Source organism: Salvia hispanica, chromosome 1 (genome assembly GCF_029641045.1).
Source record: "Salvia hispanica isolate PSC_SH4W2 chromosome 1, Shi_PSC_v1, whole genome shotgun sequence".
NCBI classification, from domain to species: domain Eukaryota; kingdom Viridiplantae; phylum Streptophyta; class Magnoliopsida; order Lamiales; family Lamiaceae; genus Salvia; species Salvia hispanica.
This window is the reverse complement of record NC_142692.1, coordinates 28349872-28361982: the sequence shown is the minus strand read 5'-3', so window position 1 is coordinate 28361982 and position 12111 is coordinate 28349872. Positions and strand designations below refer to the sequence as shown.

The 12111-nt window shown below is 39.8% G+C and overlaps 2 protein-coding genes and 1 pseudogene across 3 annotated transcripts; 1 reads left to right on the top strand and 2 right to left on the bottom strand.

The window, feature by feature from the left end:
• On the top strand, nt 1-4872 carry LOC125219376 (ascorbate transporter, chloroplastic). The gene is made up of 11 exons (XM_048121345.2): nt 1-261; nt 1025-1578; nt 1718-1825; nt 2232-2387; nt 2682-2897; nt 3229-3438; nt 3578-3715; nt 3809-3910; nt 3985-4050; nt 4153-4237; nt 4567-4872. The coding sequence occupies exons 1-11, from the start codon at nt 207-209 to the stop codon at nt 4662-4664; spliced, it is 1788 nt and encodes a 595-aa protein (XP_047977302.2). The 5' UTR covers nt 1-206; the 3' UTR covers nt 4665-4872.
• A 151-nt stretch (nt 4873-5023) lies between these two features.
• Nucleotides 5024-8050, bottom strand: LOC125219377 (cytochrome P450 86A8-like; annotated as a pseudogene). The gene is made up of 2 exons (XR_016134517.1): nt 7968-8050; nt 5024-7583 (listed from the first exon to the last, which is right to left on the bottom strand). The product of XR_016134517.1 is annotated as a cytochrome P450 86A8-like (transcript).
• LOC125219378 (origin of replication complex subunit 5-like) lies at nt 7968-11770 on the bottom strand. The gene is made up of 6 exons (XM_048121350.2): nt 11621-11770; nt 10058-10877; nt 9562-9969; nt 9137-9452; nt 8160-9038; nt 7968-8054 (listed from the first exon to the last, which is right to left on the bottom strand). Exons 2-5 carry the CDS (start codon nt 10873-10875, stop codon nt 8988-8990), a joined length of 1593 nt encoding a protein of 530 aa, XP_047977307.1. The 5' UTR covers nt 10876-10877; nt 11621-11770; the 3' UTR covers nt 7968-8054; nt 8160-8987.
• Between the last annotated feature and the right edge of the window lie 341 nt (nt 11771-12111).

Here is a 12111-nt window from a genome sequence, read left to right as displayed (position 1 = left end):
TTCCCGCTTTCCAGAAGTAAAATATCTGAGCTAAATGCAATTTGTATGAAGATGGAACTACGGTAGCTGCGCGGGTATTATCCTTTATCGACACACAGAAACTCAACGACGGAGATCACACCTCGATTTATATTTATTTGCTTAATAGCTTCAGATATGAAAGCATAATACAGCAAAGCCATAGCAGGATTTATCTATCCAGAAAAATGGCAATTGGCGCCGTCGTTTCCCACCGCAATTTCGGCTCCTTTATCGGCTCTGGTAAATGCGTGTTACTCAATTTAACTTTACTCGCTTCGTTGAAGATTGATTGATGTTTGCTTTGATTCATATTTCGAACCGTCGCTAGAGGTTTTATTCGAGTTTGCATAAGCTCGCACCGAATGCGTTTTGCAGGAAGATAAGATAGCTTGACTTTCATTGCTTAATCTGCTAGTATGGAGATTCCGTTAGTGTTGTAGTATTGAACTACAGGGCAATGTGAGAATTTGATTTCGTTTATTTGGCAAACGGTTTGATTTATTTTGATACGCCATATCTTAGTTGCTACCTGCTTAACTAGTAGCTGAAGTTACCTAAGCAATCTCTATTAGGCAGACTGTGTTGAATGTTTCATATGAATATGCAAGTAATCCTGTGTTGCAAGTCCAGGCTTAACAATGTTATGAAGAACTGAGCTCGGTGTTACTTGTACCTCACCTATTATTTGATTTATATCCTGAAGCTGTACTAGTTTTATGGATGAGGCTTCTACTCTCTCAAGTAAGCCCTTGAGATATCCAAGTAACCAGAGCCATCAGCCATTAGAACGATAATATATTTTTTGTGGTTTCCCCCTTTATTTTTGTCTTTATTGTGAAGGTTTAAGTTTCTTAGTCCAGAGTGTAATGCAGAAAGTCCATGGAGTTATATAATGTCAGGAGAAACTTTTTTTATTCATATGGCATCTTGTACATGTATATTCATTTGTTAATATGATCTTGGAATGTGATAGATGCATCTTGTTATCTGCTTGTATTACCAGGACGACTACATCATGGAGAAACAGCCACATATCACCATGGAGGTCAGCACTTGAGTGTTGCTGCAGCAAAGTATGTATGTACCATTATTGATAGCAAGCTAAATCTTCCACGTACAAGCTATACATGTGCTCGCCAATTAAAGTCACATTTTAGGGTAGATCCACCTCTCTTAACGTCCCACAAACTGAGCCGAAAGTTTAAAGTGATCAATGCAAGGAGAGGAGTTAGAGGACTATGTCAGTGCCGCCTTTCTTCAGCCTACACTGATGGCAATCTGTTTCCAGCAAGGAAGTTTGGTAACCATAGCTTTCTTGATGGCCAAAACCCTATGTCAAAGTATTCAACAGTGGCTAGGACTACAGCTGACTTCACATCTGAAGAGTATGATATAACAGGAACCAATTTGGACTCCATCTTATCACCAGATGGAGCAAGTGAAGCAGTTTTGGTTACAGAAGTTGGGGAAGTAGTACCTTGGTGGAAGCAGTTACCAAAGCGATGGGTGATGGTGCTCCTTTGTTTTACTGCTTTTCTGCTGTGCAACATGGATCGCGTAAGGTTCTTCATGTATTACACATTCTGTTAATGTTTATATTTCGCTTTGATATGATTATGGATTATGATTCTTGCCTAAGTTTGTTACTGACTGGCAGAAGTAATGTTTCGTATGATTTTATGCTTTCTGTCATTAGGTGAACATGAGCATAGCAATACTCCCAATGTCCAAGGAATACAACTGGAGCAGTGCCACTGTTGGTCTTATTCAGTCTTCTTTCTTCTGGGGTTATCTGCTTACACAGGTATTTTCTCATGTTCTGGAGAATCTCAGTTGTTTGCAAAGGATTATCTCCAGTTTAGAAATGTGGTTCAGCTAGACTTTTTTCAGTAATCTTGTATTGTTAAAATTTTATTGAAATACATACCTACGTCGTTGCTAAAGTTACTTTGGTAGTGTTTACCGCTTGCATATTTCGCTAGATGCAGTTTTTTGAAGCTCCATCAATATTGGTTTATCTCGAAATACAATAAAATTACTCTTTGAGCTATATGTGGTGTCCTAGATTGTTCTGTTCCTTATCTACTTGTTGCTTGAGTATAATACATCAAAAACTCTCAATGCATGTTGACTTGTGACTCGTTGGAGTCACTTCAGGCATTATAGTTTTCCTCCTCTAGCTAAAACTTCTTCACATTTTTGTGGTATAGATTCTTGGAGGTATATGGGCTGATAAAATAGGTGGGAAGCTAGTGCTTGGTTTTGGAGTAATTTGGTGGTCTATTGCAACAGTATTGACACCTATTGCTGCAAGAGTCGGGCTCCCGTGCTTACTCATTATGCGTGCGTTCATGGGAATTGGCGAGGTAAATTATTCAGTTCTTCGTAGATCTTTTGTACATCGTTGCAATATCTGAGGGAAAGTAGCCAACTAATCATATTTTTTTAATATTTGATAATGTGATTTGCTTCTCAGCTTAGTAGCATATCCATCCATCTTAAAGTGGTGCTCTGACTATGGATTCTCGCACTTGAATTTAACTTAAAGAAGCTAGTTAGATAACTGCAGGCATGACTTGTTGATAAGACGTTCTCTGATAAAAAAATCAGTCTGCCGTGTAGATATACTTTACCATTTAACGAGTCTTATTCTATTGCAGGGTGTTGCTATGCCAGCTATGAATAATTTGTTGTCGAAATGGATTCCTGTCTCCGAGAGAAGTAGGTCTCTTGCGTTAGTATACAGCGGCATGTATCTTGGATCAGTTACAGGTTTAGCTGTTTCACCTGTAATGATCCACAAGTATGGGTGGCCATCTATATTCTATGCATTTGGATCCCTTGGGATTATCTGGTTTGCACTTTGGTGGAAAAAAGTAAGGCCCTGCTTCTTTTTGCTACTACCTCTTCACTATCCAAGGATCGAATGAACTGGGTCAAGCAGATCCATCATTTGATTGGTGGAGATTATGATAAATAAAAGGCCTCTGTATTTAACTTTTTTCCTTCCATGTCAGTGTATAGCTACCAAATTGATGTATTCACCTTTCCAGCATGCTAATGAGACTTGGCACTTCATTGTTTACTAAGTGCTGGGTCTTGTTTTACCAATATAAGCTTCAAACTCACATGTTTAGTGTTAGAATTAATGTAGGTGTCACTGTTAGAAAAATACCTTTGAAAATCTTTGAATTTTACTGATTCTAGGCACACAGCTCACCAGAAGATGACCCGGGTCTTAGTCTGGGGGAAAGGAAACTAATTCTAGGTGGCAGCATATCTAAGGAACCCGTCTCGGAAATTCCATGGAAGAAAATTCTGACCAAGGCCCCTGTCTGGGCTCTAATTGTTTCCCATTTCTGCCATAACTGGGGAACATTTATTCTCTTGACATGGATGCCAACATACTATAACCAGGTATTTAAGCCATCGCTGGATAATATCTTCAACTAATTTTCCTTTAATTCTGTATGCAGACAAGAACGAAGTGATATAGTCTAATGATAAAAGCTACACAAGCAGTCATTTTAATCTTTTTTCCTTATTGCTTGCGTAGGTCTTGAAATTCAACCTCACTGAATCCGGCCTGCTCTGCGTACTTCCGTGGCTCACGATGGCCGTGTTTGCTAATATAGGCGGGTGGATTGCTGATACCCTCATAAGCAGAGGTCTCTCCATCACTTCAGTCCGCAAGGCAAGTGCTGTTCGATTTATTCTCTTCAGTTTGTTTAGAAGGAAAATATGGCTGAAGCATAACTCCGAATGTTTTGCATATAAATTTACACAGATTATGCAGTCGATTGGATTTCTTGGTCCCGCCTTCTTCTTAACACAACTTAGTAAAGTGAAGACACCTGCTCTAGCAGTGTTGTGCATGGCTTGCAGTCAGGTTTGAGACATTCTCGACGCATGTCGCCCTGAAAACTTGATAAAATAGTACAACTAACACAATTCTTCTTGCAGGGTTCGGATGCATTTTCTCAGTCCGGACTCTACTCGAATCATCAAGATATTGGGCCACGCTATGCTGTGAGATATTTGCCTCTCACATCTCGAATTGGAACGACATTAAAGGTGTTAGAATCGAAGTTCTCCTACACATTTATCTAAATGTTGCTTTATCTATTTCAGGGAGTTCTCTTGGGTCTGTCTAACACTGCTGGCGTACTTGCTGGTGTCTTCGGAACTGCTGCTACTGGATACATACTACAAAAGGGTACAGCCAAACCTAGTACCTTACTTTCTGCAAAAAGCATAATTCTGGACATATATATAGTTTCAAAAAAGGTCGTTCAAATCTAGAACAATACCTTTTGTCTCAAAAGGTAGATAAAGATAAAACTATATCATAATTCTGGATTTAAACCGAGTCATATTCATGAACTCTTTTTCTGCAATTTCTACAAGTGTAGTTTACAGTCAAAACTATGCTAATACTTTGGGTCCAAATTGTACTTGTCCTTTGTGCAAATGGAGTACTATTTTCTGCAGGAGTTTCTCTTCTACAATGCATTTGAGTTTAATTCTTTGAATTATAATTTTTAGGTTCTTGGGATGATGTGTTTAAAGTTGCCGTTGCTCTGTACTTCGTCGGCACATTAACATGGAACCTTTTCGCCACCGGAGAGAAAATTCTGGATTAGGGAAGAGTGTCCTGAGAAGGAGGCGTTTCTTCAAAATTTGGATGGTTTTGGTAGTTGAGATATTGAACTCAAATACTAGAGATCTAAATTTTGGAAGAACTTTTTCTAGGTCTGAGGTATTATTGCTTCCAACATTCAATTTAAAGATGATTAATTTTATAAATTATTCACAGAGATATAATTGTATAACCCCTTGTACCTTTCCTTACACTTTCCTATTAGAAGCTATGTAGGTTATTAGTCTTATACAGCCATGGACAGTCATCTTATCTGAATTATTAACTTGTACGATGACATTTTAAAAGGTTTCAATAAGAGACTAAATTAAACTGGGAAATATGGCAAAAGAAAACAAGAAATTCAAAGAATAAATACAATAACGAAACCCAAAATACTCCCAAAATGATGAATTAGAGACATAGGGGAAAGAAGAAAAAACAAGAAATATTAACTATAGAGATTCTCACCATCTCAGAATGAATGGTTGTACCTCCAAAACATGAATAGCATGCATATGCTCCCTCATTTACATGCATTCAAGAGCATCATTAGGCATCCATATCACCATGTGAGTTTTGTCCCACATAATTTCTTTTTTCTTTTTCTTTTTCTTTTTTGTAAGAGAATTCAGCCATCCACTGAGCTGAGTTGGCCTAAAACACTCAGTAGTTAATGGGCGCCCACCCTACAAAGAATTGTACACTCTTCTTTAACTCATTCCAACTACCGCCTTAAACCACCCCAACCACCACCCTTACTCCACCGCCAACGCCACCCCATCCAAACAATCTCCGGCGAGCGCCGCCCCTGCTTCCCTCTCCTTAACCACACTCGCCACAAGTGATTTAAGATCCCTTTGATGCACATTTACCTTAAGCCCATCCTTCATGAACAACGTCAGCGACATCTTCTGCTCCACCTTGTGGCCGGGCACCACCGTCAGCCTGTGGCGGAGAAGCACTGCCGCCGCGATCGACTTCATTTGCAAGTAGGCCAAGTCCTTCCCGAGGCATATCCGCGGCCCCGCGTTAAAGGCCACGAACTTGTAAGAGTCATGGGCAACAAACTTGTCCCTGTTACTCGACAGCCACCTCTCCGGCTTGAACTCGAGACAGTCATCCCCCCACGTGGACCTCATCCGACCAGCCGAGTAGATTGAATACGTGATCGAGGATCCAGCCGGGACAAAAGTCCCGTCAGGCAAGACGTCGTCCGCCACCACATGCTTCGAGTCCTCGGGGACCGAAGGGTACAGCCGTAGCGTCTCCGACAATGCAGCCTTCAAATACACCAAACGATCGACTTCCTCAAATGCAAGAGTCTCATCGAGCCAGGACTCCACGTCGGTGCCACGTGTCTCGATCAGGACGGTGCATATCTCCCGCAGGATCTCGTGCTCCACCCTTGGATTCTGAATGATCAGCCAAAAGAACCAGCTAAGCGCCACCGATGACGTGTCTCTGCCAGCTAAGATGAAATTGAGCGCCACATGCTGCAAAAACTTATCCGAGTAGGACTCTTTCTTCTTCATAAATCTTGACAGCAAATCATCGTGGGGATTGGCATCCTTGTTTTGCTGACCTGTCAGCTCCACCTTACGCGAGCTAATGACGTTGGACAAATACTCATCCACGTGGACGAGGCTCCGGCTCAAGCTGACCTCCATCCCGAGCCGGAGCCATTTCTTCAGCTTCCACATCACCTCAGGAAGGATAAACCTCTGCAGCGACGCCTCCGTGGCATTGTCGAAAGCCGACGCGAAGCCGTTCTCTGCCAAGTCAGGAGCCAAAGTCTGAGGGTCCTTCCCGAAAGCCAGCCCACAAATGTTATCGAACGTCAGCCTGAGCAAAATATCCTGCAAGTCAACCGGCTTGGCCTCGAGCTGAGCCGACATCAAGAAAGGGCAGAACCGGTTCTTGATGGCCCGGTTCACCCAGCGGGCCATGGCCTGGCGCAGCGTTCGCGTGGTGAATTCGAGGGCCGCTGTCTTCCGCTGAAAGAGCCAGGTGTCGCCGTCGGAGTTGAAGATCCCCTGGCCTAGAAGGTCGTGGAAGACGGCCTGCCACGTAGGACCCTTGGGGTAGTTATCGAACCGAGTTTTCAATATATGCTCCAAATTCTTGGGATCACAGGTGACGGTGACGAGGCCTTGCTTCCGGGCCAAGAAGGGCACGGCGCAGATGCAAGTCTGGTAGGTGCCGCCGCATGCACGGAGGTTGTCGGCAATCCAGTCGTGCATGCGCTCGGCATTCTCAATGAGGCCGGGCAGGCTGCCCAGAACGGGCCAAACGCGCGGGCCCTTTAGAGATTTGGAGATGAAGGTGAACCAAAGAAGGTAGCATGTCACACCAGAGAACAACAACAATGCCATGGACATGTCCATTTTTAAAGACAATAAACAAAACCACCCTTTTTATTTTTTGCTTTACCTAAAGATGTGACAAAAGACCCAGAAACTATTTTCTTGCATCAACAACTATGGGAGGTGTTTTTTGTCTGAGAGAGGAGGAAAAAGAAACTGTGTGTGTGTGTGTGTCTGAAGAGTTCTGATGGAGAAAAAGGGGGATTTATAGATGAAGGAAATAAATGGAAGAAAAAGGGGTAATAACTAAGGCCAGTGTGTGCCATGAATTTACACCATCTTACTTCAACAGTCAGATGCTACTACCATAAATGCGTTTTAGAGACAGTTGAAGATTTAAGTAGGAGGAGTCAAATATTCAACCCTAAAAGAGGAAACCACCCTTGTTAAACCATAAAAAACCAGCAGCAAATTATATGTGGAAAGGAAAAGAAACTGAAAAAACATGTAATAGTTTCACCTCTCTCTCTATCTCTCCAAACTCCAAAGTGCATCTCCTTTTACCTTTCTCTCTCTCCAACCAATTTCTGCAGGGAGAGGAGCTGGGGCCTTTATTTCTAGCATTCAATGAAGGGAAATAAATGAGATTAGTTGAGAAGCTATGAGGTGAAAAGAAATTAGATGGAAAGAGTCCAAAATGCAGAGAACAAAGAAAATATGATATGGTTGTTTGCCTTCCTTTTTTCCCCCAAATCATACGTGATTAATTTATCAATTTATGATGATCATAAATGTAACATGGGTTGTAGCTTGTGGCTAGTTATCAGTTCGGTGAACAACCCACCAACACTTTATAGCACAAGGCCAAGATTACGTGACTCAACATATCAAAGAGCAAAATTCAAATTAACAAAATGAAAATATAATCTTTATTTTTGCACCTCTTCCTCAGATTTTACATTGAAAAATGATAACCCCACTAAAATCCAAGTCAGACTTACTCAATTTCATAACTAGAGTTTGACCTTCTTCAATGCAAAGGGGTTGCAACAGCAAACAAAAGTCAACCCCCATTCTGCAAGAATTTCCTGCCAATAAGATCAATATAAAAGTCAACCCTGCTTCTGTCACATTTTTTTGGTAAAACAAATTCTTAACTGATTTTGGAATTTGAGCCCTTTTCTTTGTCATACCAATCCAAGAGACTTCAAAGTAAAGTGGAACTCAGAGTCGTCTGAACTGCAAGATGTTAGAGTCCAAAAATGACTAAGAAACTTGCACTAATCTTCATTATCTCCCACACGAAATAACCAGCCTATTTTTCAACAACCACCCATCAAATAATATAAAAAAAATATCAGCAAGTAGCGTAGCAAGTTGGGTGAAAAACAGGTAGACTGAATAAAAAAGACTACAGCTAGTTTAATCTACCATTCCCCATCCCTTAGTCCATAGATTTTCTTCCTCGTCCAAAATAAATGAGAAAGATGACATGAATACGATGTTTAATGGTTTGGGGCCTTTGCCAATCTGGTAATTAAGACATCATTCGAGTAGTATCAAACTTCCTCATAAAATGATGGTCATAAGTTTGGAGATCACATTGGTTGAGGGTTGGGGCTGTATTAACTCTCTTCTGCAATAAAAGAAATACGGGTAAAGAAACCAATAAACGATATCCCAAACTATACGTTACGAAAATATCACTTTCTGAGTGACTAAGGAAAAGGCTGTTAGCATGTTAGAAAGTACTTTGCTCATTAGATCAAGGAAACTGCAAAATGTTAATTTCATAAACACAACAATAAGCGTACAGTCAAGGGAAACTCTTAAGTTTAAACTGTAAACATAAATTAAGAAGTAGAAAGAAACAGGATGGTAGTTAGTGAACAAGTACATTAAATTACTGAACTATATCATAGGCTCGGCCGATCAAGGACGAGAGCAGCCACTTGACGTATACATTTGTATGAAGCCAATTGATCATTGCCTTCAGCCATGAAGTCAAATGTTCAAATCTGCTATCTTCTGTACAAGTATTTTGACAAGGGGAACTTCAGACTCCTAGCAACCTGTAAACCATTTAATAACATCACAGTACGGACTACAGTATCTGCTTAAAATGAGAGGCAGAAAAGAATACAAATGTGTGATTTGATGAATTTGTTACCTTCAAAACTATATCTTCAGACACTATGGATCGATACCGTGTTGAGCCTTCCAGTGGGCAGCTTCCACCTTTGGTAATAAAATTGGCACTACATAGACTGGATAATTGCAAGAGAATGTCAGACATTGATCCACTATCAGAACCATCAGCTCTCAATCCATCATTTTGTAGTTCTTCATCATCAAGTGAATATTCTCCAACTGATGCGATGCATTGATGTATGGCCAACAGCCTCTCTAGCGGAAAAGTTCCAGGTCCTTTCATGAGTATTTCTTGTTCTTTTGCTTCCTTCTGGTCAACTGATTTTTCAGAGACCCTGAAATATAACATTATGGTGCAGAAATTTGTTATCCAGGAACCAGGAGCAGTTGTAATTCTAGAATAACTCTTTGCATGATAAAGAAATTGTTGTTTTAATCCCTTACTTTCGCTTTTTTTTCCGATTGTCAGTTCCTCCTGTTGAATCAAAGAGTGAGGCATCAAGGGTTGCTGGATTCCGTGAAGCAAGAAAGGCTGAGATGAGCAGATATTTGGCAGAAGTGGACATATGGAAATCAATCTCATCTAAAGTTTCACAAACTCCAGACTTCTTAAAAACACTCTTCCTCAAGTTCCTGTCTTTAAGCAGCGGTTGAGAAGAAATGGTACATGTCTCATTCTGGTATAATGAGATAAATGGTTGAAGATGTCTATATAACTTGCTCTCCATATCTCCATTGGGGACTGCTAACAAATCACCAAGCGGTTCACAATACTTTTTAAATAATGGAGAAAATGCAGTAGATAATTCATCAACCCGTCTTGTAATCCTATAGAATTGACTCAACACCGAACTGTCCAACAATAAAGCAAGGATAGGAATAGAGTTAATTCTGCCAGAAGTATGCTTTAAGCACTGAAAATATAAAGTGTGATACATACCGTAGAAAAGATGAATATAGCTTTGGATTTGCCTGATTACTCATGAATATCTGTTTCAAATCATCATCCGTGTAATCAGGAAAATAGACAGGGAAAGGCTCAACAAAACCTGTGTCCGACTGAAATGTATCAAGAGAAGCTCTACTGATAAAAATCAGACCAACCTCAGGGATTTTAAGAAGGGTGTACAAATTAAACAAGAGGGGTATTATACTATCACTCTTATCCCATTCCCTTACGAGCTCTAGACGATCAAATACTAAGTAAACCATGCTCCCATTAGGGCTTGATTTTCCCATATTCCCTTTGAGGCTGTCTATGAGAGCAGTCAAAGCTTCACCTAGTAAATTGACAAAATCAGAGGGTCTTTCACACCGTTTGGCACTCAAATAACCACCACTCTCATTCTTCCTATGAAGCAAAATCTGATTCAATATGGACTCAAACAGTATGCTAGGACTGTAACAAGAGACACAACTACAGTAAATGAACGGGCGCTTCAAGTGCCTGAACATATAAAGTACAGTGCTTGTTTTTCCGGTTGAAGCACCTCCATAGACAAATAATGGAATCATCGGTGAATTCAAAGGGCCCAAAAACTGGACCAATTCAAGAATCTGTGCTCTTCTTCCTGGAAAAGAATTGATCAACTCATCAAGGCTTATTGATTCACCACAGAACACAAGGTCTTTGATAGTCAATGGCCGTGAAGGATTAGTAGCCTTCGAATACTCCTGAGGAGCTTTTGAGTTTGGTGTGGAATTCAGAGATGCTCTTGTGGTTCTTCTACTAACTTGTGGACTTTCAACTTTGGCCATCTCTGTTGCAATGACAGAATCAATATTTTTTTGCATTTTTTTAACCAATACTTTGCGCTCGACACAATGGTACTGTTTAAACTGAACAAAACTTACATTTATTAAATTATACATATATACTATATAGAGAAAGAATAGTTACTTTATTTGCCGCCAATGGTGATTTAGATCTTTCAAGTTTTATGCATGTTATCCTTTGAACAGAAAAATGAATTGAATAAGAAACACGGAACTTAGGCATGTGAATTCATGATCATTTAATTTACGGATTCAATTAAAATTTGAATTTTCAACTTCAAAAACTGCATTATCAAAACTACCATAACACGTCCGGAAGTTATTAATATCAAAAACAGAAGTTTATATGCATCAGATGTTCCTTCAAACAAAATGCAAATTCCACATATAAATTCATTCTTCCATCTGATCTCGAAGAAAAAAGCAAATCAAAGTATTGCAACTTGCAGTTTATTGAACAATCAACTCCAATCAATCATTATTTATGACATTTTGGCTAATACTCGAGCAATTACCAACACAGATGTGCGAATGAACCCAAACTGTGGTGGAAGAGGCAGATCTAAGGTTGAAGAACCTGAATGATAAGGAATAATACAGAACATATGACATAACTTAAAAAAAATTTCAGAAAATCCAATTGCACGTTAGGGTTTACCAGTTGATGTACATCATAGAACGTGTATTGAAAATCGAAACGAGCAAACAAATTGGAATGAGGAATTACCGAGTTATCGTTTGATTTAGGAGTTTGGAAGGCAATGCAGACGACAGTTGTTCGATTTTGGTGGAGCAGGAAGGAATCAGAACGGCTGCCCAAATTCAATATTTTAGCGCGCGCGGGAGTGGGGATGAAGGGTTTTTTTTGGAGGGAGAGAACGAAATGGCAGTTTTGTAATATTCCTATTATCCTATTTTATGCGTTAGTGGTATTTTTCCTCTAGATTTTAGATGGAAAATAGATTGTACAATAAATTTTATTCATTTCGTGGCCATTATATGCAAACGTATAAATATTCGACTGAGTTACATATTCGGGAAATCTATAGTATATTTTCGAATTATTTATATTCTTAGCGTTACAATAAGTTAGTGAAATATTGTATATATTCAAAAGCCCTTTTTACTGAAAAGATAAAATGTTTGATAACAAAATAAATCGGAATTGTTCGATTACATTCACAAGGTAGTATTGATCCCCCAAACACAAAGCATAAA

What these genes read in the sequence shown, in the direction of transcription:
- LOC125219376 (XM_048121345.2), top strand. Translation starts at nt 207, where the DNA reads ATGGCAATTGGCGCCGTCGTTTCCCACCGCAATTTCGGCTCCTTTATC. An exon ending in TGCTGTGCAACATGGATCGC is followed by an intron (nt 1,579 to 1,717) that starts GTAAGGTTCTTC and finishes TTCTGTCATTAG; the next exon opens with GTGAACATGAGCATAGCAAT. An exon ending in TTGCACTTTGGTGGAAAAAA is followed by an intron (nt 2,898 to 3,228) that starts GTAAGGCCCTGC and finishes TACTGATTCTAG; the next exon opens with GCACACAGCTCACCAGAAGA.
- LOC125219378 (XM_048121350.2), bottom strand. Translation starts at nt 10,875, where the DNA reads ATGGCCAAAGTTGAAAGTCCACAAGTTAGTAGAAGAACCACAAGAGCA. An exon ending in AATCGGAAAAAAAAGCGAAA is followed by an intron (nt 9,453 to 9,561) that starts GTAAGGGATTAA and finishes GTTATATTTCAG; the next exon opens with GGTCTCTGAAAAATCAGTTG. An exon ending in CTGAAGATATAGTTTTGAAG is followed by an intron (nt 9,039 to 9,136) that starts GTAACAAATTCA and finishes AATGGTTTACAG; the next exon opens with GTTGCTAGGAGTCTGAAGTT.